At 45.3% G+C, this 25,735-nt stretch overlaps 8 protein-coding genes across 8 annotated transcripts; 2 read left to right on the top strand and 6 right to left on the bottom strand.

The window, feature by feature from the left end:
• Nucleotides 1–616: 616 nt before the first annotated feature.
• Nucleotides 617–2,792, top strand: I203_100568 (uncharacterized protein; the record flags this gene model as incomplete). The annotated part of the gene is made up of 9 exons (XM_019150395.1): nucleotides 617–703; nucleotides 749–829; nucleotides 887–943; nucleotides 993–1,256; nucleotides 1,350–1,426; nucleotides 1,482–1,649; nucleotides 1,710–1,890; nucleotides 1,939–2,038; nucleotides 2,098–2,792. The coding sequence occupies 9 exons, from the start codon at nucleotides 617–619 to the stop codon at nucleotides 2,790–2,792; spliced, it is 1,710 nt and encodes a 569-aa protein (XP_019000361.1).
• Nucleotides 2,793–3,855: 1,063 nt separating this feature from the next.
• I203_100567 (uncharacterized protein) lies at nucleotides 3,856–6,021 on the bottom strand (the record flags this gene model as incomplete). The annotated part of the gene is made up of 4 exons (XM_019150394.1): nucleotides 3,856–4,935; nucleotides 5,078–5,152; nucleotides 5,216–5,362; nucleotides 5,431–6,021. 4 exons carry the CDS (start codon nucleotides 6,019–6,021, stop codon nucleotides 3,856–3,858), a joined length of 1,893 nt encoding a protein of 630 aa, XP_019000360.1.
• Nucleotides 6,022–6,321: 300 nt separating this feature from the next.
• Nucleotides 6,322–7,399, bottom strand: I203_100566 (uncharacterized protein; the record flags this gene model as incomplete). Its single annotated transcript, XM_019150393.1, has 2 exons — nucleotides 6,322–6,723; nucleotides 6,809–7,399. The coding sequence occupies 2 exons, from the start codon at nucleotides 7,397–7,399 to the stop codon at nucleotides 6,322–6,324; spliced, it is 993 nt and encodes a 330-aa protein (XP_019000359.1).
• Nucleotides 7,400–7,912: 513 nt separating this feature from the next.
• On the bottom strand, nucleotides 7,913–10,628 carry I203_100565 (pre-mRNA-splicing ATP-dependent RNA helicase PRP28; the record flags this gene model as incomplete). The annotated part of the gene is made up of 6 exons (XM_019150392.1): nucleotides 7,913–7,939; nucleotides 8,003–9,111; nucleotides 9,169–9,470; nucleotides 9,605–10,112; nucleotides 10,226–10,409; nucleotides 10,560–10,628. The coding sequence occupies 6 exons, from the start codon at nucleotides 10,626–10,628 to the stop codon at nucleotides 7,913–7,915; spliced, it is 2,199 nt and encodes a 732-aa protein (XP_019000358.1).
• A 373-nt stretch (nucleotides 10,629–11,001) lies between these two features.
• I203_100564 (ribulose-phosphate 3-epimerase) lies at nucleotides 11,002–12,280 on the top strand (the record flags this gene model as incomplete). Its single annotated transcript, XM_019150391.1, has 5 exons — nucleotides 11,002–11,037; nucleotides 11,099–11,168; nucleotides 11,252–11,434; nucleotides 11,600–11,875; nucleotides 12,168–12,280. 5 exons carry the CDS (start codon nucleotides 11,002–11,004, stop codon nucleotides 12,278–12,280), a joined length of 678 nt encoding a protein of 225 aa, XP_019000357.1.
• An 816-nt stretch (nucleotides 12,281–13,096) lies between these two features.
• Nucleotides 13,097–16,454, bottom strand: I203_100563 (uncharacterized protein; the record flags this gene model as incomplete). Its single annotated transcript, XM_019150390.2, has 10 exons — nucleotides 13,097–13,130; nucleotides 13,201–13,314; nucleotides 13,409–13,510; nucleotides 13,580–13,742; nucleotides 13,805–13,910; nucleotides 13,976–14,097; nucleotides 14,184–14,350; nucleotides 14,430–14,610; nucleotides 14,683–14,878; nucleotides 14,946–16,454. 10 exons carry the CDS (start codon nucleotides 16,452–16,454, stop codon nucleotides 13,097–13,099), a joined length of 2,694 nt encoding a protein of 897 aa, XP_019000356.2.
• A 1,205-nt stretch (nucleotides 16,455–17,659) lies between these two features.
• I203_100562 (uncharacterized protein) lies at nucleotides 17,660–23,844 on the bottom strand (the record flags this gene model as incomplete). The annotated part of the gene is made up of 22 exons (XM_065516680.1): nucleotides 17,660–17,773; nucleotides 17,843–17,948; nucleotides 18,013–18,099; nucleotides 18,159–18,271; nucleotides 18,406–20,006; nucleotides 20,055–20,236; nucleotides 20,290–20,812; nucleotides 20,857–21,325; nucleotides 21,379–21,395; nucleotides 21,450–21,504; nucleotides 21,552–21,823; nucleotides 21,882–21,904; nucleotides 21,958–22,038; nucleotides 22,239–22,447; nucleotides 22,505–22,615; nucleotides 22,671–22,739; nucleotides 22,801–22,945; nucleotides 23,005–23,134; nucleotides 23,199–23,213; nucleotides 23,413–23,541; nucleotides 23,604–23,752; nucleotides 23,810–23,844. The coding sequence occupies 22 exons, from the start codon at nucleotides 23,842–23,844 to the stop codon at nucleotides 17,660–17,662; spliced, it is 4,635 nt and encodes a 1,544-aa protein (XP_065373498.1).
• An 834-nt stretch (nucleotides 23,845–24,678) lies between these two features.
• On the bottom strand, nucleotides 24,679–25,348 carry I203_100561 (uncharacterized protein; the record flags this gene model as incomplete). Its single annotated transcript, XM_019150388.1, has 2 exons — nucleotides 24,679–25,105; nucleotides 25,170–25,348. 2 exons carry the CDS (start codon nucleotides 25,346–25,348, stop codon nucleotides 24,679–24,681), a joined length of 606 nt encoding a protein of 201 aa, XP_019000354.1.
• Nucleotides 25,349–25,735: the final 387 nt, after the last annotated feature.

Here is a 25,735-nt window from a genome sequence, read left to right as displayed (position 1 = left end):
TACATACCTGATAGGAACTTTAACATCATAGCCAACCTCATCCATCGAGCTCTCCTCTCCTTATCACAATTTGTATTATCCACCAATACCTTTTCTCCCGCCGTCATCAGAGACTGTCCGGCCACTCCCAGACTTTCATCTCTTGTACCTATCAAATCTTGATTGATATGTTCATACCCGAAATGGTTTCAAGCTTAAACTACACCCGATGACTTTTGGGCAACACCAGTGAAGAATGGAAGGGCTACGATGATAAGCGATATCCTGCTGACGCATCGCACTCACACTTCTGAGCTGGTAGTTCTGGTCTATTAAGAGCCCTTTTTCTTGTTCGCATACTGGATGTAACAGTGTGTCTTGACGATTGACGCCCGAAAAGGAAGATTGTTTGTGGTCAGTGGAGACAGAGCCATTTAAGTCGAGGAGATTGAGACGATGCAATGGAGCCCCGCAGTGCCACTTTGTTTTGCTTTGATCTTTGTCCAAGTCTGTGTGTATTCCAACTTGATGATGTTGTTGAACGTTTCTTTTTACTTTCTTTTCTCGTCAGCTAGTCAAACATTCAACAGATATCATCTAAATACATCACTCGACTTCATCCATATACCTCAGCAACATGTCAGATTGGAACACTTTTGGATGGACTGCCAATGGCATGTATCCCGAACCCAACGCCGCTGAACTCTTGCCAGCGAGAAATATTGTGCGTAATCTCGCAGATAATCGATTTAGCTTACATCTCCTCTAGGCCATCCCTGATATATGGATTGATGATGGAGAAAAGCCTCACGCTGGTATAGAGCGTCACAATGCTACAATGGTGGCATGCGTGAGTGACCTCCTATAGTGTGTAGCTTCGTGGAACTGACGAAATACCATCTTCTAGGCCTTTAGAAGTGACCGGGAATTTCCCACTCTGACCGATATGCTGATGATGATTGACGTGAGTATTCTCATTCGTGAACAACTGTATCTGACCAGTGTCTGAATAGCAATCTGGCGTTGTTGTCGACCAACCCGAGACCGACATTGATCCAGATTTGCCCGAGCTGTCTGCGGATATGGAACAAGCGATGGTAGACGAAGACGAAGCCAAAGAGAAGCTGCGAACACAAGAGATGATCACCCCCTCGAATAAAAGTACGAAAGAAGAGAAAGAAGGCGATTCCGCTCGCAAGACCAAGAAGCGTGAATTGTTCTTCAAGTTTCTAGATAGGGAGCTAGCAGACAAGTCAATACGGGAAGATTTCTCCTTGGTAAGTTGCGATTCTCCCCATCGTTTTCAGTCTCATCCCTATCTCTAGCATGTATCACTCATCCTACTGACATCTTTTGCGCCTCGACTATAGTTTTACCGTAGTTACCACGATTCGATTGCCCGAAATCTGGTGCTACATGCGAAAATCGGACGTAAAAGACTTTACCAGTGAGTTATATGTCAACTCAACCTGCAGTTCAACACGCTTATCGACATATCTCAGGATCAACTCTGATGGCTTCCTCGTCAAGTTTTGGGATTGGAACAGTCAGCTTGAGAATTACATGTGGGAGACACGGGTCTCAGAAGAAGGTCTCGAATACGAGAATTTCATGGTTCCTCTTTTCGCTGCCTACAGGCGTAACGAGCACTGGGAAGGTATAATGAAAGTGTGCGTGTCTTGCTTCTGACCTTCTTTATACTTCTGCCAACTGACCCTTCCGGTATGCAGTGTTTCCAATGCCGACAATTGCGCAAAGTATCGACAACTGCTATGCCCTGACTTCAAGGATGCCTCCAGCTCCTCTCTAGCTGGCGTATATTTCCTTCATCCCCCTTGGAACCTCAAAGCTGTGTCTTCGGAAGCGGTTGAAGATGATGACCTCCTCACCGTCTACGAGTCTCATCCCATGGTATGTACAACCTTGAAGATCTTTGTATCTCGCTGACTCCTGTTGTAGGAAGCTTCTGGGTACCTGGGTTATACTCAGCTGTTCAGACAACGATACGCTGGTCACAAAAAAGAGCCGGTCAACTCTAGGATGGAACAGCGATACCGAAGTAAGTATCTGTGAGCGATATACACAAAGCCCATTCTTGGCTGATATGCATTCGTGTAGCGATACCCTTCCGGAGATGGAGAATGCACATTGTAGCCGAATTCGACAAGGAATCGCTGATATCGGGAGAAGCTATTCATTTCGTTGAGCACTTTCTGCTCTCGGCATTCCATTTCACCGACGAGGATCAAGGAGGGTGCAACTACAATGTGGTAGACCGTTTCGGATACACTATGGTTATCTTGCCTCTCGATGTGGAACGGCTTCTGCGTACTTTCGATAGGATCCTAGAGCAAGATCCCACTCAGCTTCTTCCGGACTCTTACGATGTACATGCTTGGCATCAGATCACCGATCCCATTCTTCTGCCTGATACGAAAGCTTCCATGTCAACAGTCGCCAAAATCGTAATCGAAACCACTCGAGAGCATATACATAAAGACGTCAATCCTGTACACCTGGATGATTACGTAGATCGTATGGGCAATCCCGACAGAAATGCCGAATTTCTCCAGACATTCCCCGATCACGTTTGGATCCGACCAAGATCTGCCAATCGCGTGGCTCGACTGGCTATACCTCCGCTTTCTCGACATGATCCCCGTAATCCTGTACTGGCGTTGGATCAGTTAACAAGAAAGGTTATGGAAGCTATTCGATGGGTAGATGAGAATCCTAGACAACCAAAACCGAAGACCAAGAAGAAAAGGCATTCACACCCGGTTCAGGAGGATGACGATGATTCAGATTCTTAAGTAAAGCCAACCATCATGCTGACTTTGCATCTCTCATCGCAGATAACGCATCTATACCGTGAATGTTCCCTTCCATATCTTGCTGTATCAACAACACAACGCTCTAGTATCTATAGGTAAGAATTGTTTAAACACTCTTCCTGACAATCTCAACTAAATCTCACGTTCTCGGACTTCTACTTGCATTTCTTCTTATGGACTTGTTGTATTGATTTCTTTTGTCTCTTTTTGTTTCCCTTCTTTCGAGCCGCCATTGTATATATTCTTTGGTTCCCGTTAATATTTGTATAATTACGTATATGTATATAGTTGACTCGTGGTATGGACATGACGACTGTGTATGGATCTGTATCTGATACAAGGTCAATGTCCTTTTCGTTGAAGACGATCTCTGCATCTCCTCCTTCGTTTGTTCCCATTATAGGATTTATTGGAGCTGTTTTTGGGTCAAATCACATTTCTGGACCAGAAATGTATTGACTGGACTAGCGTGCAGAATATACTCTGCATTTTGCTCAAGTTTGGATCAAAGGTGGATTTGTTAAAGATCAGGCGATTGCGATATATTTTGTACCAAAGATATTGGTCTGACAGAAGAGTCGTAACCATATAACCATATTTTCATTGATCTATAAAATAACTAGATTACCACGACACTATTATAGATACAAAAAAAAAAGCGAAAAGGCTACAACTTAAGAGTATATCAAGGTAGAAAACTCATCTTGTGAAAAAGCTTCGATGCCATACAATATTGTACAAATCAAAAAATCTTTTTAAAACGCGAAATGTCTACAAAATAGAAAGGTCCGAGAACGTGAGATTTGGTTGAGATTGGTATTGAAGCAACACCAAGGAAGCAAATGGGGAGGGAGGATAGAGAGGGAAAGGTAGGTGTGAGACCTAAATTCGAAGAACATCTGATTGAGTAGGCGAAATGAAGCTAGAGTAAATGAGGGTTGTTATGTCGCGTTGAAGTCGTAGATATAATGTCCGCGAAAGCTGATTCGACAGAAGTACATCGGGAATTCCTCGAGACCTATGGCACACAAAAAGACAGCATTCATAACGATGGGGAAGATGAGTCTTCAGATTGCCGTAGGGGTGGTAAGGGCTCGCAGAATGTTACCTCTTCTTCTAAGCTTTCGATTAAGTAAAGCTCTTTCATTCGACCTTCACCCACTTCCTTCTTCCCCTTCAATTTCCCTGTGGATTGACGATCCAGCTTCCAATCATCGAATGTAGTCACACCACCACTAGCCTTCTCTTTACCTTTACCTTTTCCCTTGAGTTTTTCAGCTGGTTTCCAAGCGCTCTGAATCGGAAAGGAGGGTGCTTGAGCTCGACCAGGATTCTCGTGGTGCCACTTCCGTACTCCCACGTAACGATATCGAGCCCATTCGTGTTGCTCGTCGATCTCATCATCCCTGATAGCACCGAATCCTCCCACTACCTCTTCGATACCAGTTTCGAGTGACGAACCTGCCGGTATGAGGGCTTGAGCGATGTCCATGTGCATCAGTTCCAATTCGCATTGCTCGTGTGTTCGACGTCCAGTATCTCTCGTATACTGATTTAGATCAGTAGGAAGTTGAATATTCAACGTTTGACGAATATCGACACGCTGATTGTTCTCCTTTCGGATGTCGCCTAGGATCTTCTTATTCTTCGAGTAATCGAGACTTCCTTCAAACAAGATTGGGATCTGAGGATTCCATCTCCAACTATCATCAACAGTCCAGAAATAGCCCTGATCTTTAATAGACCATTCAGGATCAGGCAATCGACTAGCGGTGTGTTTCCGATGGGATGAAGCGCTGATTCGAAGAGGATCGGCATCACGTGGGTGTTGAGACGGATTCCACCATTGACGCTGTACTTGCGATCTTCTATTTTGTGCATTTGCAGGAGTCCGTCTGATCCAGGTTGCCAAGCTGAACATCTTCGGAAGCTCCTCTTCTACCATTGATTCGAATGGCATTGAGATCGGTTGACAAGCGGGAACTAGCTCCGGATCGTACGCGTAGGGATTATAGTCGTACAGTCTATAATCGAGGAAGCGATCAACATGTTTCCCTCTAGTTGTCCGCATTTCGATCCAGTCTTGCTGCAGTCTCGGACCTTCGAACTCCTTCAGCCTGAACTATGGATGGAAATATCAAGGATCAGTACTTCATGTCACCCCAGGTATTTCACCGATTTTAGCATTGGTACATGAACCCATCCCTCTGTCACGCCTGCTGATGCTTCACAAAACGACTTGGGGTAGTAAACATTACACTCACCCAGCCCACATTCCACTCGTACTTCTTCCTGTGAATCCCAATTTCACGATCTCCTGACATTCGTAGATGCTTTGGCTGACAATGATTTTGTCACGTCAGCTCAAAACATCAATTCATGCTGGCACATCGTGGACTTACTAAGTTGATTGCCTTCAGCCCACCAAGTTCATCTTCAAATTCGATGGTCACTAGACCTCTGAGTGGATCTTGATCAATGTCTTGGGAGAGTCGGCCGACTTCAGGGTAGTTTTCAGAGTTGGCATTCTCGAAAGGAAATACAGCAACCTATGCGGTAATTATCAGCTGCGATGCACCCATCTCCGAAAACGACTGGAGTTGTGACGTTAACTTACTACCTTGCCGCACATGCTGAACAGCTCAGCGAGAGCGAGGCATGTCAGCTCCCATCCGGAAGCGCTTGGGACCACGTTCGAGACCAGGATATTGTAATTACTATAAGCAAAGAGCTTTCTTTCGTAATTCTGTTCCTTCGTGCTCCAAAGCTCTTCGTATGCCCATCCACAAAGAGGTCGTCTGGTATATGCATCTATATGGACGATTTTACCAGGGTTCATCCTCTTGAGCGTTCTCTCCTTGATCAATATATCGTTCTCTGTCCTTGATCGTTTTAAATTGGATCGAGCCGCTTCGAACGTTTGTGTTGGTAGGTTGACTATTGGTAATTGACCTACAATCGGTGAATGAGAAGTAGATGCTTGAGGAAAGCTGAGGGGTTGAATGTAGGAGTCAGAGGGCAAGGTACTGAGAGGATATAGGTTAGGCTGTTGGGAGGAGTCGGCTGAATGGGGAGTCGCATAGGTCGCTTGCAGCTGTTGATTGACGAAATATAATCTCTCCTGATGTGTAAGAGGTCGACCTCCTTGGATTTGAGGCCTATCGGAGTATCCGTTCTTGGTTTCGAAGTACTGCTGGTTAGGGTTCATTTTGAGAAGTGTAATCTGGTCGATGACGATGATGAATTAAGAGTACAAACGGATGAGTATGATGAATTAAGAGTACAAACGGATGAGTATGAAGTGAAGAAGCTGGAGTGGAAAAGCAATGTTGAATGATGGATAACTGTCAGTAATCTCTCTTGCGTGGATTTGTTGGGAATCACATGGGCATGCCAAAGGACCCCTTTTATCTTCTGCCAGTCATCGATGACGACCTTTTCATGAAAACATGTCAGTCCAGATTAGTGGCACGTAACGATCGTGATGCATATGGCATTGATAATGAATCTACTCCTCATCGTCCTCATCATCCAACAAGTCTCTGCTCCTATTGATCCCCACTCGTGCTCCCATCCTTCCTGCTCCTACCGAGGGCAATATCCCTTCCTTCTTCAATAGCCCTTCCACCCCACTCTCATCCACTTCCCAATCGACCCTTACCCAGTTCTTCTCCAACTCGCCATCCTTGTAAACCAACATCGTAGGTAATACATCAGGATCAGGCGTACCTATCGGTTCTTCATCTTCGTAATGTGTGATGGTTGATGAAGTGGGAGGTAAAAGGGAGAATTGCAAGGATGTCGCACGGGCTTTGTACAATGTCACTGGAATTGACAATGTCGAGGGGGAAGGGAGATTGAGTGAGAGATGCAAGAGGGATGCGAGAAGCGAGACGCAGCGGGGTATCTCCTGTGAGATGATTAGAGGTTTCAGCGATTTTGCATGATAACATCTGAGTGATTTGGATGGGAATTGCAAGGAAGCTACAACTTACAGGTTCATAGATCAATACTACCACCCACCCATTCCTCTCGACAGCATCTATGAAATTGGTCTTGTCCAACTCCCTCAATCCGCCCCTCTTTATACTCTGCCTCCTACCCTCATCTTCACCCTCATCCTCATCCTGCTCCGGATTTCTGATCAGCTGTTCTTTCCTCCTCCTCCTCCATTCATTCAACTCATTCTCCTCCTCCTCTCTTCTCCTTAGTTGATCTTCCTCATGTACCGTCAATCCTATCAGCGCTTTCCTATTCTGTTCTAATGCCTTGTCGTTCAACTCTCTATCTCTCCGCTGTTGTTCAACCGTCGAATGGGCTTTACGATCCGATATCACCCCCTTAGGTCCAGTCTGAGGTCCATCGTGCTCTATCTGACTACCATTTACTGGCGGTACACCCTTACCGGATGTATCACCTCTCTGACCTATTTTACTTGAAGATGGCCCATCGTCCAAGTCTGAGCCTAAATCGTCATCCGTATTCAGGAGCGATGCCGAGGAGTTTGAACGTGCGGGAGAGGGAGGAGAGTCGTCGAAAGTGAATAACGATCCGTTGAGAGCGGCTGTCTCGAGTGAGTCCGGCATCGGAATGATGCGTAATTTTCCTTCAGTCTGACGAAAAGAAGTCAGTTGAACCCTCGATATTCACGGCCCAAGCTTGAAGATGATGGTCTAGCCGCAGCTGTCCGTTTAGGAGCCTCCTGTAGTGATATCGGCAGATGTATGCGATATATTGATATGTCGGGAGTAACAGTTTCACAGTTATGCCATATGTGTCCTGAATGTCATGCACGGATCATTCGTTGCTGTCGCTGTCGAACAATAAGACCTCGACAACCAAAACAAAAACACGCTAAATCATCAGGGCAAATAACCGGTCAATCAGGTGAAACAGGTCAATGACCGAGTTCAAGATATACAGTAACACGTAGATATGCATGCTGATATTGAATGATATAAAAGATACATGATCCGCATCGACTTATGCACCATAGCACCTGGACATCACTACTATCTTATTCGGTGTGATACTTGACTGATCGAGTGATCGACAATACCCACACTTCCTTCGTAAGCCAACACAATGTCAGTCGGCATCTACTCATCATTATCATCCCTCTTTCTCTGCAAAACATAAGATCGCCATCAGCTCGAACCTCAACAATACGACAATCGTATCTTACTCACCTTCATCTCCCTCGTCACTTTCGTCTTCGCAGCCTCATGTCTCGCCAATTCAGGATTCATCTTTGACATTTTCGATTTTTCCACCTCGACCCTCAAATCATACATGACCTCATCATCGTCATTGGTCAAGAATGTAATCGCCAAACCATTCTTACCCGCTCTACCTGTTCTTCCGATCCTATGAACGTACTTCTCAATCGTATCTGACATTTGCCAATTGATAACCAACGAGACATCCGGTACATCTATACCTCTTCCGGCCAAATCCGTGGCGACCAACACAGATACCTGACCATCACGTAAAGCTTGAAGCGAACTTTCTCTCTGTTCTTGCGATTTACCTGAATGTAAAGAGACTCCACTCAACCCGGCTTGTTGAACATATCGAAGTACCATATCAGCGGTCTTCTTCTGATTAACAAATATGATGATAGGCGGGGGTAAGCCGATAGTTCGTAAAATTTCGATGAGTCTCGATTTCCTCTTCTCTTCTCCACCGTGGACGAATTCGACTCGTTGTTCAACGGTATCGACCGCTTCACCCGCATTACCGATAGTGACTGTTGCAGGTTTCCTAAGGTACTTCCGAGCTAGTCGTTCTACCGCAGGAGGCATAGTGGCGGAGAACAAGGTTGTCACTCTCCATCCTTGCCATTCACCCGATTTCAAAGCATGATTGATCTCAGCATCATCCGGTTTGATGAACGTAGCAGGCATGGCATCTAAGATGAAGTTAAGATCCAGTTCGAAACCTAGATCAACCATTCTATCGGCTTCATCCATGACAACGTAACGACATTGAGACATAACCAGCATTGATTTATCGATCATATCTTTTAGACGACCAGGGGTGGCAATGATGATCTCAGCACCGTTTCGTAAGTTGAATTGCTGTTCTTCTACTGATCTTCCACCAACGATAGATACACAGTTGTAACCTAGGGGCTTGGCGAATCGCGCAGCCTCTTGTTCGATCTGTTGAGCCAACTCTCGAGTTGGCGCCATGATCAAAGCGTAAGGACCTTTATGTCGATTCTCGTCATTGAATGGGGGTAAATGACCGATGTAATCCAGCATGGGTATGACGAAAGCAGCGGTTTTACCGGAACCTGTGAATATTTATTAGCATTCAGAATTTGCAATCAAAGACGGAACAAGATACTTACCAGTCTTGGCGATACCAATCAAATCCCTATTCTGCATACCAATCGGTATAGCCTGTCGCTGAATAGGTGAAGGTTCTTTATACCCAATTTCTTCGATTATGTCCAAGATATTTAGCGGTATATTCGACTCTCTCCATGACCGTAGCGGAACAGGAATACTACCACCTCTGGCGGCGATAGCGAAATCTTCCCTGAAAATACGCCAATCACGATCTTTCATCTCCTCTAGAGGCTTTTCGGACCAGTGTCGATCATCGTTGGATCCTTTACCTGCTCGTCGACGTTCCAGGGCGTCGGCGTGGCTGCGAAAAGGAAACGAAAGAAAGTCAGTATATTGTGCGACAAATGGACCGGAGGTGACATATTGAGAGTCTGGGAGCGAAGGATGAAATAAAACGAAAGACGATGAGACTGATTAGATGTCAAATCAACGTACTTATCGGTAAAAGCCTGTTGACCCCTCCTGTGACCACCTTCATCAAAACCCGCTAATCTGCCCCCAAACATCGCGCCTCCTGGACCCTTCTGCTTAATGTCCATCGTCCATGTACCCCGTTCATTCAATGTCGTGTCGTCATTTTCGTTCCAATCGAATACCACTTTCTTATCATTTGCTTTTCTCAACCTAGGTTTCTTCCCATCTACTTTTTGACCTAGATATCTAGCTTTCAACGCGTTCAGCTCTGTATCTGTCGGTATAGCGACGTCACCTGGAGAATTTGGTCCGGGAGTTGAAGATCCAGCTTTGGGTGTCGAAGGTCCGGTCGACAGTCCATTACCATTACCATTATATGGCAGAGGAGTACCAGAATCTCTCATGCCCCTTGGACCGGAGGGTGGAACGTTCCCTCTTGGTCCGGTAGGTACATTCGATCGAGATGCGTTGTGTCCGTTGGTATACCGAGGTTCGGGTCGTCCGTATTCTTGTCGTCCGAATCGGTCATCTGAAAGTATATATCAGCATCAACCACGTTAATGCGAGAGAACGGAAAGACAGATGGCCCGATTTGCGGAAGGGTAAGGAAGGGTCGACAACCATGTGAAAGAGCACACTCACATGATCCCCTGACATCTGCACCATACCTGGCAGCATCGGCCCTCCTCCTTTCCTCTTCAGCAGCACGTTCAAACTCTATACGCTGTCTACGTTCAGCTTCTTCCCTTTCCTGCTGAGTTTGCACTTCAGCTTGCCGTTTCTCCAATGCTAGCTGGGCTCGGTCGGCTTTTGACAGGAATTTGGGCTGTAAGAGGTATTGGAAGATGAGTCAGTTCAGTCTGCTACAACCGCATGATGGTAGCAATAGAAGAGATGCGAAGACAAGTAGTGTAAGCGGCTGGGTGACAATGAGATGAGATGGGATGGAAGGGAGTGCGATATGTGATATACTTACCTTTGAAGCTGCCTCTTTCTCTGCTTTTTGTTTTGCCAATATCTCATCTACGGAGAGTGGTCCTGCCATTTTGATTGCACTCCTCGATTTCAAGGCACTTTTGAGGTGTTTGGACAACGACAAGGTGATAGATGTCTTTCATCTTGAACTGGTCAACGTTATGTGTCGGTGGGTGGCAATACGGTGTGATGTCGCGTGTAAGGTGTCAGGTGTTGCCGGGATAAAATACGATGAATGAACAAGTGGGATATTGACACTGACCGAGGAACGTGCATCAGGTCCCGTCGGTCCGAGATGAGATGGGAGGAATACAATCAGGATGATGACGATGGAAAAAGATATGATGGTCAACTGAAATGTTGCTGTTTGTGCAAGCTCACTGTCTACCTATCAATCACAGATACTCCATCAGCTCATCTTGACTATCCAAAGACTGACCAGAATGTCAAAGTGCATCATCTCTCCCTCCGTCCTTGCTGTGAGCTCACCTCTGGTCCAGAAAGGATGGGACCGAAGCTTATTTGTTTTGTGACTCGCAGAGTGATCTTTCGAAATTGTCAGAAGAATGTCAACGAATGATCGACAATGGATGCGACTGGCTACATATGGGTGAGTAAGGCGTCTTTACTCGCAATCAATTATCTTACCTGTCATAGCCTTATGTACCAAGCTAACACGAAATGCATATCTAGACGTCATGGACGGTAACTTTGTACCCAACATAACGATGGGTGCCCCAATCTTGACATGGGTGAAGAAGAACGTCCCAGAGATATTTATGGATTGTCATATGATGGTTGCGGATCCAGCCAAATGGGTACCAGAGGTCGCTAAAGCTGGTGGAAAGAGTTATACATTCCATTATGAGGCTACTTGTGAGTTAATTTCTCTCTTATCTGCTGAGAAAGCGCTGACTTTCCAATATCCCTGATCAATCATCATATACCCTAATCTAAAACCTAATGATTCTGACGTTGTTATCCATTGTTCATCGTCTCTACTCCATTTACTACTCCTCATATCTCCTATCCCACCCCCAGCCGACCCAGAGGGAGTTATCTCCCTAATCAAACAACACGACATGCTCGTCGGCCTTGCCATATCGCCCGAAACTCCCGCTAGCGTCATTACCGAAGCACTCGGAAACGCCGTCGACATGTTATTAGTCATGACCGTCAGACCAGGACACGGTGGTCAGAAATTCATGCCTGAATGTTTGGAGAAAGTCAAAGAGCTCCGAGAGAGGTTCCCAGGTAAGAATATCCAGGTTGACGGTGGGGTAGGATCAGGGAATGCTTGTCAGTGCGCTAGAGCTGGTGAGTATACTATTTCATCGAGTCTGCAGGAGTCAGGGAGTACGGCCAGATGGTGAAGGGGAAAAGGAGGGTGTATAGGTCCATCGGAAGGAAGATAAATGGTCTGAGTTAACAGGACCAGGACATGATGATCTGAGGCGAGGCAGGTTGGTGTTTCGCCATACTTGATTGTAAGAGGTAGATGGAGGACGAGGTATGTCGTAGTGAATGGGAGACGAGTGGGTGAGACGGCAGAGGAGGACCACCACCATAAGACACATATGGCTGATACATTTAAAACACCATGACATAGGCTCAAACGTCCTCGTAGCTGGAACAGCTATATTCGGAGCTGAAGATCCGAAAAAGACAATCCAGGAGATGAGATCTACCGTCGATCAAGTCATCGCCGAGCAGAAGAAATAGGTCAAGACCTACGTGGGCCATCGACAAGATAGATGGGGATTTAAGGATAAGAAATGGAAGGGGAGCTTTGATGTAGCCGTATTTGAATCCTCAGCATGTTATCAAAATTGACACTTTAATTACAAAAATCAAGCTTAGAGATCACCAATCAATCGTTGATGATAAACATGTGGAAAATGTCAATATCACGAATGAGATAATCCCCGTCAAGTGGATCCTGGTGAAACAGCTTACCTGTATGTCAACATGCTTAACACTCGATTAACTGAAGTCACAAGCTTCCCATGACTCAACCCCCACCACCCCGCGTTGAACTGGCAATGAGGATTTTATACGATACGTTTGACAATTCATTCATTGATTCATTTCTTCATCTTGATGTTTGATATGATAAAACAGGGGACAGTAAAGAGTAGTTGAGAATTTTGGGAAAACACTTGAAATAATCTATATGGCATGATGAGAATGATTGACCTTGATATCGAAACTTCATATGAATATAAGTACATATCGAGAAGTAAACCAAAGAGAGGATATATGAAAACTCATAAGAGAATGTAGAATGTTGCTGATTCAAGAAAAATGAAAATGACAACTTGTGAAAACAGAAAAACGAAATTGACCAAAACTAGAAAAGCACGTGAATACTGTGTTACGTTGTATATCCATGCAAGGAGAGTTTAAGATGACTATCAATCACATAGGTGAAAAATCAGCATCATATCAAAACATGATCAATTCCAACGTATTGCTAACTCACCATTCGTCCACTAATTAAGATAATATCCCATGACATGATTTTATGATGATTCTCTTCTATGCTGGTTCAGGTATAGATTCCCTCAAGTATCTACAAAACAAACCAACCGCACCATAGTAAGTCTACAATCCTGCATACTTCACAAATGACACAGACTCACGGGTGCCGTAATGCATCTTGCACTTTCAATCTTACATCTGGATCATGATCCAACAATCTCAAGCATAGATCCAAGAATTGATGTTGATGTTTGTTCGTCGGAGCTATTATATCTCTGTGAAGAACGAGGCACAGGAGATCAGTAAGAGTTCCAGTGAGATAGATGAATTGCAAAGAAGTACACAATTGCTGAAAGGGCTTTGACTCACTGTAAGCTCCTCATATTCTTCACATATTTTCTACTAGCTTTCGATACCGTAGCATTGGGGAAATCGATCTTTGAACCTCTGAAGAACTCTGGTTTCTTGTGTCTACAGATCGGCCAGAAGATTAGCATTCTCCCAATTATTTCACGAATAAATTCCAACAGCACGACTCACCTTCCTTTTTCGATCATCCTCTGACTGAATTTACCCATCACCACTTCCATCATAGCTAGATGTTCCAAATTATCGTGCGTCTGGAAAAGCGCATCTCCAGTATAGAATTCAATCAGTATACATCCTATCGAGAACATATCGCAGGGGTACGACCATGGCAATCCTATGAAACAGAATGAGCTAAATCTTGTACACTTACTGTCCAATTGGCTGACAACGACTCACCTAGTATGATCTCGGGCGCTCGGTAATGTCTCGTACTGACTACTGAGCTGTGATATTCATTCTCGAACGTAGCTGATCCAAAATCGATCAACCGTATTTCCGTGTTCTAACAAAGTATAACCATCAGCGGGGTATACATGATGAATCAGCATCATTCAAATGTGAACTCACTCTCAGAACAGACTTCGATTTCGAGTTCTTTACTCTAGGACCCACCAATCGAGCGTCATTGGAGCACAACAAGATATTCTCGGGCTTCAAATCAGTGTGAACTAATTTAAGAGAATGCAAGACTAGATCGCAAAGAGACATGATATTGTTAACGTGGGGACAAGACCAGATGGCCGGTAGAGCCAGCTTAGAGAAGGACACGACTCACAAGCTACACTCTTCAGTAGACTCCTCGCGAAATCCTGTATATGTTTCTCAGGGAAGGGTTGGAACCCATTCTGCTTCAAGAAATCAAATACGCTCATCCCATATAGCTCAGAAACTAGACAAGGATGATTCCGGAAATCGAAATATTCATCAAGGTGAATACATTTGCTATAAACGGAAGAAGCAAATCGGTCAGTACCTAGTAGATTGACCACTCGTGATGCAAGACGAGTAGAAGAGAACTTACTTGTCATTTTTCGGATCATTCCTTTTCAATGTCTCCAATACCCTGATCTCAATCTTACTAGCATCACGATATTTCTGTACCGCTCGAATCACTTTTATAGCTACTTTCCTACGCGTCTCGATATGTCTAGCTTCGACTACTTTACCGAATGTACCTTGGCCCAACAGACGGACAATTTTGTCTATATCATGTAACAGGAATCACATCAACAAATTGGCTTACGTCCGGTCGACCCAATATCAACAACACTCACATCGACCACCTATCACATCATCCGGTTTGACAATATAATGACCCTCTGCATCGTCCCATGGTGGTGGAGCGGGCTGTCCAGGTGGAGCAGGAGGTGCAGCTTGAGTCTTCTGTGGTTGCTGAGCCTTCTGTTGCGTCGCATATTGCTGGTGGGCATATGACTGTCCAGTAGCCTGTACAGAAGCGGAAGTAGCGGTCTATAAGCATAATCGTTAGCATACTTCACCAAGTGATTTATCTTCTGAGCAGAAGTCCTTCACTCACACTTGCCAATTTTCCCTTGGCTTTCTTAACACTGCCATGCTCGCTCCCTTCATCCACCTTCCTTTTCTTCGTGGAGGCATTCAAACTTGTCGTAGATCCATGTCCATTGACATTTCCATTATAAATACTATTTTGAGATTGGTGCAGAGCATGTTCATGCGCCTGCGCCTGAGCCTGTTCGGCAGCGACCTGAGCTCTCGTCCTCTTTCGGATCGGTTGGGTTTGCTGATGGATCGAAGGTGATTGCGAATCATCAATAACGATAATTTCCTTCTTTTGTCCAACTGAATCATAAGTATGTTCCATGGTCCATCCCTTCCCATTGACACCTTGCCTACCGCTCCTCGAGACGGATCCGGACCCGCCGATCCCAGTCGCAGACGACATCGTACGTGGGGTGGTGGTGGTCGAGGAATCCCCAGTGACCTTCTTCCGAGGTGGCATGTTGATTTCGTCTAGTGGTTGAGGTAGTAAAGGTGGAGGAGAAGCAGAATATCTGAATCTTAATGGAGGGGGGATATGTACAGGTGATGATTGTCTTGTATATCCACTTGAATAAGAAACTGAGTGGTGGACAGATGGGAGAGAAGGCGTAGTCGTGGTTGTGGAATGGTGGGGCGATTCACGGTAATTATACTGCGAATTGGATGGACCGGGAACACTAGGTATTTCACTACTGTAGTATATCGGATTGCTGCTTCCTACAGAATCACGACGAAAATGCGGTAGAGGTATAGCTTGAGGTGATTTTGATATTGATAGCGAATGCGAGTGCGAGTGAGTATGAGTATGCGGATGAGGGGATGAACCTAAAGGTGGTGGTAGAGTATGAGAAGGCCAGAGATGGTTTTGGTGCAAGAGTCCAGCAGTTAAAGGTGGATGAGGTGAACGCAATCCCCTTTCTATCGAGTAGCTTGTCGAGCCCGAACTTGCCGATAGAGGATTGTTATAGAAATGACCGGCGTAAGGTGATCTAGAGTGGGAGTGAGAATGGGAATGAGAAGACGGACTAGGTTGGCCGAACAAGTGATATTTAGTGTTAGGCCCGATCCCACCAGAGGAAGAAGATCCTTGAATGGGTGGTAGTAAAGGTTGTTCGTATGGTGATTGTGATGATTCTGATATGATACCAGATATTGAATTGGTATTGGTATTACTATCTCTTCTATAGGGGACTGGGGGTATACGTAGAGCGGGTATTCTCCCCCTGCTTTCTAATCGGTATCCTGTATCCTCTCTCGGTGGAGGAGGCTGAAACAGCGAAGGGGCTCTAGGCGGGAGTATACTCGGTATCTGAGCAGGATGCTCTTGATAATATGATTCTCTGAGTAGGGAGGTATGAGGTGGTGAGAGAAGTGAAGAAGCCTGATAGAGGTGATCGTGGTCTTGGTTATCGAATTGGGTATTTGGTACGGAGGTTGTGGTACTTGTAGTAGTACTATTTATCGGGTTGTGATGCTGATCCTGGTATATGGGAGAAGACAAGTGTTGGTGATGATGTCTGCTCATGAGACCGATTGAAGGTGGTAAAAGGGGGAAAGGGGGAGGGTGTGCTGGTGTTGATACTAAGGACGATATGATGAATAGATTGATTCGAGAGGGGAGAGCGTCGATGGTGGTTTGACAGCAGTGGTAGCGGTGGTGGTAGTGGTGGATTGACGCGGGTTTAGTGGTATATGATCTTACCCGTTATATTGGCAGTGATTTTAGGATATTACTTCTCCTTCTTTTCTCTATTTTATTTGCAAATCTACTCTTTCATTCGTAGCATATGTAATGGATAAGTTCGGATTATCTCTGATGACATGTATTCATATAGAAGAGCAGATGAAGATGTATGGATATGCACGACCATATACGATAAACGATGTGAAAGGTTTAGTAGATAATGTGTAATCAGCACGTCCTTCACCCTGCGTCCCCCTTCCCTTTTCCCCTTTCGCATCTGTAACCAACATAGCTTATATATGAAATGTATGATCCCTTCCTTGGAGCGAACGGAGGGGAATGTTATGATTCTCGACAATAAGACAGACAGCCTTCCAGCTAGGTAAATATCATGTATGACCTGAGCTGCAAACCACTCATCCCTGGATCCTAAACAAGGAGATTTGATATTATGAGAGAAAGGGTTGGAGTCGGCTCAAGCTCCGGTCAATGTAAGAGATGCAACGTATAGCAATATACTACTGTGACAGAACTGTTTTCTTCCTTTCAGAATGATAGACCATAGACCAAACCCCTCTCTGTTCAGAGTACAGAATACCCAGTCCACCCCCCTTAACCCCATTTTCTTGGCCCAACAGACTGCGTTGCACATTTCACACAGCAACGGAGACTTTCCAATATTCATCTATCGGAGATTCACCCTTTCATCTTATTGTTCTCCACTTTACCTACGCCTTCAAACCCTTTTCTCCTCATCACGCTTACCTTACACCCATTAACTCATACTCGTACTGTATGCGATTGGCGCAGTGGCGGCAGAGATGGACGAGTCAGATGATCAAAGCGTTTCACTCTGTTACCTGGAGCGATCATAAGCAGTCTACTTTATGCGAGTTACAAAACCGTATGCATCATATAAGCAAAGCACATTCATTCCGTATCGTATCAAGGTCATTCATTACTCGTAAGATTGAATTTACACATAAACATTATCATGATGCAAGGCATAACATTCCAAGAACGCATGCTCAGTCCACCAAACCCACTCATAATTCACTACTCGTGCTGATTACCCCAATCCAGTCTCTCATGTCCTTCTCCGAAGCAGCTTGTAGGATATACGAATTGGTGGGTGTAAAAATGGTAAAAGCATTCTTTCGCTACAACAATAATCATCCACACTGTCAATCTGTATATCCTGTTTAGGTTTGCTAATCAGTAGGACTTACACCAAGAAGCAACTCTACATCTGAACTTTGCGTTACATTCGCCTTGGATAGATTGATAATTTGGAACTCTCTCGAATTTGGCGTTTCATGTATATGGAGATATGGCCTTTCAAACGATCATCAACCACCGGACGTGCATGTATGGTAAGTCATGGATGATATTCACTTACCTCCTTAGCACAAAAATCAACTTCGACCATTGATTATTCTGAGAATCTCTCAGCAACGTCAAAGGTCCAGTTCTTATCACAGTCTCACTATACCATATTCGTAAGCTCGAGAATGAAATGTTGGGATGTGGGTGACACAAACTCACAATTTAGGCTGTATGTTTACCGTAGGCACCAATTTCGGTTCTAAGTCAGGCAAAAGTTGCCTCAATTTACGAGCTACAGCTTCTTCCTCGGGTGTTTCCTTTTTGACATTAATCTATTGAAATGTCGAATCCCGTCAGCTTACAATGCGATCAAGAATAGCACCCCGAATCAGAAGAGCATTAGGAGGGTGAGGCGTTGATGGGCTGATCTCGAAAGCGATGACAAGAGTGAATCACGCCAACTGACTATAATCCTTTGATCCATTTCCATCTTCCACAACTCCAAACACCTCTTCATCGACCGCACTCTCTCATCCTCATCCAGATCCTTCCTCTCTACATCCTCTATCATCTCCAATATCGATTGAGTGGCCTGAACATCAGCCAGATTCCTGATTGTCCTTTGCATCTTCATAAAATCCTCAATCAAACTTAAGCTCCTAGGATTCCATTCACCTTTTAATACTTCTTCACCTTTGACGTGTTTCTTGGACGTATCCAATCTCCACAGGTCATCGGTTGATCTCGCTATAGGCGGTGTGAGATCAATGGCAAAGATGGATGTGACCGAATGGTATATCTTGGTAGATGCGAATATCGTAGAGAAGATTGAAGATCTTCTGGAATCTCTTCCTAGTATTTTTATCTTCAAATCCATCTGTAAGATAGCAGGTTCGTCCAGCGTTTCGACATCAACCAAAAAGCTCAGCTTGAGGAGTAGACATTGGTCCGAGGGTGTACGTCGATCTAGCTGTTTACATCCATGAGAAGAAGTGTCCCATACTCCCGACGCTTCCAGTACCGACGTTCCATCAGGGAGATAATCTATATCTTGATTGTGCAACCGCATCTCCACGTGAGATCTGCTAATGCTCGATACATTGCCTTTGTCGATCACCCGGATATCACTCGTACTGACATTCTGTATTCTGTCCCACGGGAAGGCCTTTCCAGATGAATGGGTAAGCTTGATTTGAAGTCGACGCTGTAAACCTTGATGAAGCTGGAATATATCGTCAAAAACCTCGCAGGGCACATAATCACCATTTGAAGCTAATTCTCTTATTTCGATAGAAGCGAGGATATCATGATGTTCATGTCCCACAAAGTCCGTCTCACTCCTTCGCATAGCAGGTTTCACCTCGTCCATTTTTCGAGGAGCACCAGGGGTAGAATTGGGTGGACTCGCTTCCCTAGTCCTATCCCATCGTTCCAGCCTTTCGAGATACTCTGTGCGGACCTTAGCGAAGAATTCGATCGTCGCATAGCTATCTTGTATGTGATTAATCATTTCTTCTGTAAGAATCACCGAGATGGTCCTCTTGAGATTGAGATGAGCGACAGACGTTTTGTCAAGGTCAATCGGCAGAGACGCGAATATATCTTCCGATACGACACTAGATCCGACCAGGGACGAAAGTCGAATCTGCCCATGGACCGAAGCGTAATCTACCGAAGAAAGGCCTTTGACCCCGTCGATAGTGATCGTGAAGGTGAGCTTATTCCCGACTGTCAAATTGTTGTTCAAAGGTGTCCAGGAGGATTCAGGTGTTGCTATACCGGATGATGGTGGAAAAGAAGACTTGAAGTTGACCCTACAAGAACCGATCGCTTCCATGGTATACTGGCATACGATGGGTACGGTAGTCGTGTAGGATAGTTGATTAGCCAGCAGCCGAAGAGGTGCTCTAGCAGATCCAATAAACGAGTACGAAGGTGGAAGCGTATCGGTGAAAGTCCCATCAACCCTGAAATGTACAGAGTAGTTGGGATTCTGCTTGAGCGCGAGAGATCGTCTCATCTTCGAAAGCTGCTGCTGGAATCTGCGCAATTCCCAGACATAGATCGCTATATATAAGTCAGCTAGAGAAGGGCATTCGCAAGACCGATGCTCACACTGGGATCCTCTATCTATAATCTTGATCACCACAACCGGCCCTGTGGTACTCGAGGTCACATCATCCGAGACGTCTTCGAACTCTACTATACCGTTCGATTTGTCCAATGAGGAAGTAGGTGACGCGACGACACCATCGACGATAAGGAAATTGTATGAGACCAGCTTACTCATCTCTCGGCTGCACGAGGTGTCAGCTGTCCTATCAACTATCAGAAGCGACATCCAGCTTACGCAATGACATTCGCTTCTCTAACATTGACAGCACCCATGAGGATCTCCTCCGCCATGGCAAAAAGCCTCAACCGTTTCCATCTTTGCACCGCGTCTTGGACCAGTTTCAATTCTCTGAATGTCCAATTAGCAGGTTCAATCGAGGTTTGTTTCGTCGCTCGGGCAGCCGCAGCTTGAGATCGTATTCTTTTCACTTCCTGAGCCATTGTCTTGAGCTGCCTCGTCAAATGCTCTTGATGCAAAGCAGAGTCAGAAGGCTTTTGAAACGGGGGAATCTGGGTTGTCTGCGGTAACGGATGTTCCGTCGCAGCTTCAGAGCCTTCTTCCAAGGTAGACTTATCGTTATCATGAATGACTGGTGTACCGATACTGTTCGATGTCATGGTAGTAGGCAGTTGCCCATTCGCCCAAGGGTTACTGCTTGGATCGAGAGATTCCTGAGTCTCTGAAGCTGTCATCAACCGAGATTCCAATTCCGCAGATATATCATATCGACTTTCGGGTCTTTTCCGTTGAGTTCGCACTTTGACCTACACACCATCAGCTCAGCCCTGTTGTCTAGCTCACTCACGATATCATCAAACAGCCTGTCAAGATCATGATCACCTAGCTTCTCGATATCCGCTACTTCCCTCCTTGCAGCCGTCCAATCCATCAATTCAGCATCGGGTCGACTGCTGGGCGAATCTGGTCTGATTCCACCAACGACCCCAGAAAGATTATCGATACTGACAGAACCCTGCAGCTTTTGTCGCTGAGCTCGTACAGAGGCTGGATCATTGAATCGGAAAACGTGGAAATCACCCAATATCACCCGAAAGCCATTCTGCAGTTTTATGGGCGCTTTTGGCGGTACTCGTTTCCCATTTACAAACGTCCGCGCATCAGGCATAGCTTCGACTGTCACTACGCCTTCTTCGTTGGTAAATATACAGTGTTCGGGTAGTATATGAGCGCCCGATAGCTTTATATGGGCCTTGGTATCATCAACGCTCCCGGCTACAGTTGTCCCTGGTTTCAATTGATATATCAAGCACTACACGAAATATCATCAGTCCCAGTCGTTCCGATATATACAATATCACACACCTCCGACATGAGGGGGTCTAAGGCATTTTGTCAGCTTTTTCTGTAATCTTCATGGTTGTGGGGTGACTTACCCTCATTCAGGTTGACCAAAGATGGATGCCGTTGCGGCGCATGTACGCCGACCATCTTGTCAAAGTCAGCTTCAGCTTCCGCCCGAGGTTCCGAAAGCTCACATCTTTGTCTATACTGATGCCAAGCTCTTCTAGCGCTTTCTCTCTCTCAACATGTATTTTCTGCGTTTTCTCCATCTTCTCTTCCCAAGTCAAGTTCAAGCTCTCCATGAGCTTCTCAGATGCTTGTAATTGATCTTGCAATTCGAGCTTGGAGACTTTCTTAATTTCACCCTCTTTAGTTCTGTAAGTGACTATTTGCTTTTCAAGTGGGATTGCAGGATCATAAGTAGCTTCTTCGATTCCTCCTCCAGCAGAAACACGGTTTCGCAGTACTATCATAAGCTGAGGTTAGAAAAGGACAATCCGCTATGCTATCATGTTGTCACTCACATTCGAGTTCCTCCTTGAGCTCTCTATAGACATGGTACTATTAGTGCAAATTCTCGAAGAAAGGCAGCTGACGTACCTGATGAGTTTAGCATTCGGATCTTCGTTGACAACAGCATGGGTTTTGATCTTCTTGGCTGCATCGGCATATCGCAAAGTACTGCAAAAATGATCAACTTTCGTTATAGCTTATTTTGTTAAACTCACCTCAAAGTCTCTTCGTCTGTCGTCCGTCCCCATATAAGCGACAGTCCAACGACGACACAGGAGGCTCTACTCACAATCAGCCGGGCTGTGATCATCGAACATTCAGCGACTACTCATACATCTTCTGGCATATGACGCAGATATACGACTCACGAGATAGCAGCAATCATAGCAGTCTTTGAATTTCCACCCAGACTCTCTTTCAATAACCAAGTCAACACCGAATCTCGATATGGCACGAAATCATCCTTTTTCTTCTTTCCCTTGCCATGGTCTGCACTAGCTTGAGCAAGGGCAGCGATGACTTTTCCGAGAGTAGTGAGCGATTTATTGATGTTGGCACCCTCTTTCAGCCTCGTCCCCTACACCGAAATCATTTAGTTAGACCAAGCTCAGATGGTCGAAAGGTTGTGACCTACAGTAGCACCAGTCGAAGCTTGCCTTTCACTACCTGCTAGATCCACCAAAGAGATCTTCGATACCTTCTCTCCGGTCATATTGGTTTGAGGGTCATGTCGTTTTTGCGTAAGCTGGTAAGGTAATTCGTGAGTTCGATCCGACTCCATTACAATTCTACCAGCTTACAATGACAGTAAACACCGCATGTGATCGGGAAGAAGTCTCGTTCATATTGGTTGAAGCGACTGTACGAGCCTATCCATCCCCGTCAGCTCATAATCATCATCTATCAAAATGATCGACTTAGCTGACATACCTTGTTGCCCTCGTCCATCAAGGTCATCATCTGATTATAATTCTCCACCACCAGCCGACTCAGATCCTCTACATAAGGACCCAAAGATGGGTGTTCCCGAACTTTCAGGTTTCCCTTGTTCTTCGGATTGAGCAGGTCTCGTACCCTTCGACAGGTGGGACATCAGCATTCCTCTGACATACTTCGAATTTATATACGACTCACTTTTCGTTGTATATCTCTATGTAAGAAACCTCGACAGTATGTGACAATGCCGAATCCTTCTCAGACCGCTGTTCTACCCGGCTAAACAGCTCAGAGGTCGTCAAGGGGATGATACCTTTGTCTGCACCGTCTACATGGCATTTGTATCAGGACAATACTCTTGACATGGCGGTAATGCAGAGACAAGAACTTACATCCCATCATCGAGTCTGAACAAAGCATCAGCATTAGGAGATGCAGGCTAAGAGCGAACATTCCGACTCACAACTTTTCCCACTACATCCCATTTTGTTTCCCTATCAGCTCTTTTTCTGGCCCTTTCTTCATCGATGAGACTAGCTTACCTTCCCGTCTGTCCATCTGCTGCGCTTCAGCTAATAGCTCATACAGGACTGCATGTTGACTCACATGCAAAGATACAAGTATTGAAACCCTCGAAACTATGATCCAGCAATTCAACCCCTAAATCATCGTTTAACGTCTGCTGCGAAGCGTATTTCGGGTCATCTCGAGGTCCAGCCGACCAGTATGATTTGTCTGTCCAGCTTGAGTAAGCTATGCATATCCCGTATAAATGCTTTGGGGCATGAAAATCTTACCAAAAGAGAAACTCATAGACTTCTTCTCCGTTGCTCTACCTGAAGCCTGCCCAGTCTGTTCTGGCGGATCTAAGATGGTTTGATTACCTTCCATGCGAATCAGACCCTTGGCACCTCTCGCCAACTCTCGAGAGTTGAGCGGACGACATCTATGATACAATCAATTTCAACCTCTTATCTCTAAGGCGGAAGATGGGCGCACATACCGTACTACTACCTTTATATTTCCTCCTCCTGACATCTTAACAGGTTGTGGGCTTGGACTGACAAGTGAAGCTCCAGGCGGGAATCTCTGCACGTAATTACACCTTTCTACCACAATGCTTTTTTTCAGCCTGCATCATGGCAGTTGTTAGAAAGGGAGTGAAGGATTGACTGTTGATTTGTGAGTATGGGCAAGGGTATGAGAGGCCAGTGCTCAGATGTTCAAGGGAATGACATGACATGACACTCTCTGTATCAGGTCAGGTCATCCATCAACAAATACAGAGTGGAGGTCGTTCGCGTGCGACGGAACGGGGTTTGTCGCTCATGGGTAGGACATCATCCCGCGGATCAGTCTGCAAGGGATTAACAGCTGCAGGACGATGCCGATCTCTCTCTTCTGCATGCGGGTGAGTTCTTGTATCTACAATGCATCTCACCGGCGACCTATAGATACAATAATGCAGGACGATGGATACTCCGATGATAATAATCAACAGGGCTACTGCATGTGAGGTATTCGCGGATCATGTTCAGGAATCTTTACAACGTCATCGTGAGCTTCTAGCCATTCTGAATGCGATGGACGACCCACCAAAAATCCACCATCAATTTTTCGAATTCTTTGGCAATAATCTTCTTCTCATTCATCCATTTATTCGCATCCTTTTGTCGCCATGCGTACCATATATTCCCCTTCGGTGATAAAATCGAGCAAGCTCGAATCAAAGACCAAGAGTACCGATCTGGAATGATCTTGAAAAGAGAGAGAGGCATAGCTGTGAGGTCGAGGACGTGCCGGCCACTGATACCACTTGAAATCTCTGCATTCTTTGCCTGTGATATGAAGGAAGGAGCATATCGTCAGGTGCTACCCAGAAAACTCCAAATGGCCATGCCGCGGCAAGGGGCATGTACAGTAAATACCTACCTGTCCATCGGCCCAATCGATGTTACTTTCGCACCTTATAGCAGCGATACAGATGTCAATCGAGTCCAGTTGGGCACCAACGATAAACATGTCAAGAGGGCCGATGTCATTGTATGCAATGAAAGCCTTCAAGGCTGCTTTCAGCCACAACAGAGGGTATGTCGCTTCGTATTTGAGAAGGAAATCAATCAGATCAGATGAGGGATTGCGATCATCTCCGTTGAGGGCAAACTTTATCATCGACTTCGAGTAAGCTAGATCAAGAAAAGACTTGATATTCCGAGAGTGTTCAATCTTCTCGTCCATTAATTCTATGGTAGCACCAATCTCGTTATTTCCGACGGTAAGCATCCCATGAAAGACTTTACTGCGGCAGATCGAAATTTTAGTCACTTCGGGTATCTGAGAACATAACCCCTCATACAACTCACGAACTTCCCATGAGAGCCCATTTGTGAACTTTGAAGTCCAGACCATCAGAAGATCTCAAGATTATATCTGTATCCTCAGCCTGGTATTCCGCATTTAACGCGGAGGAGTTGTTTTCGCCACCTGACGCGGCCTTAGTGGCCGGTTGTTCTCTTGTGGAAGGCGCTTCGGTAGATGACATTGTTTGTGCGTCGAGAGCAATGTATCCTCGACTGAGAAGAGTACAACTTGAAATCCGATGAGTGTGGTCCTGTTAGAAATGCAAGAGAGATTAATCGAGTGTGATGGATGATTGGACGTTGATGTGCGATAGCCCTCAGGGTCTTATGACTTGGGTTCATGTGTGTGTGTGTCGCACACCAACCAGCTTCGCAAAACCTTGGAGGATGTGCGCTGTCATGTGGGTGCCTCAATACCGGCGAGGTCGAAAGATACGCTAGACCGATACATACAGTACAGTATGCTCGAGTGAACGAACGTAATTTGCTGTATAGGTAGCACAGTGCGACATGCGTATATCTTTTTTTGCCCAATGTATAAGGAGAGATGGTTGTCAAAGACTATGTCA

The sequence above is a fragment of the Kwoniella mangroviensis genome (genome assembly GCF_000507465.2).
Source record: "Kwoniella mangroviensis CBS 8507 chromosome 1 map unlocalized Ctg01, whole genome shotgun sequence".
NCBI lineage: Eukaryota > Fungi > Basidiomycota > Tremellomycetes > Tremellales > Cryptococcaceae > Kwoniella > Kwoniella mangrovensis.
Note: the sequence above shows the minus strand (reverse complement) of the source record. Positions and strands in the feature narration are given on the sequence as shown.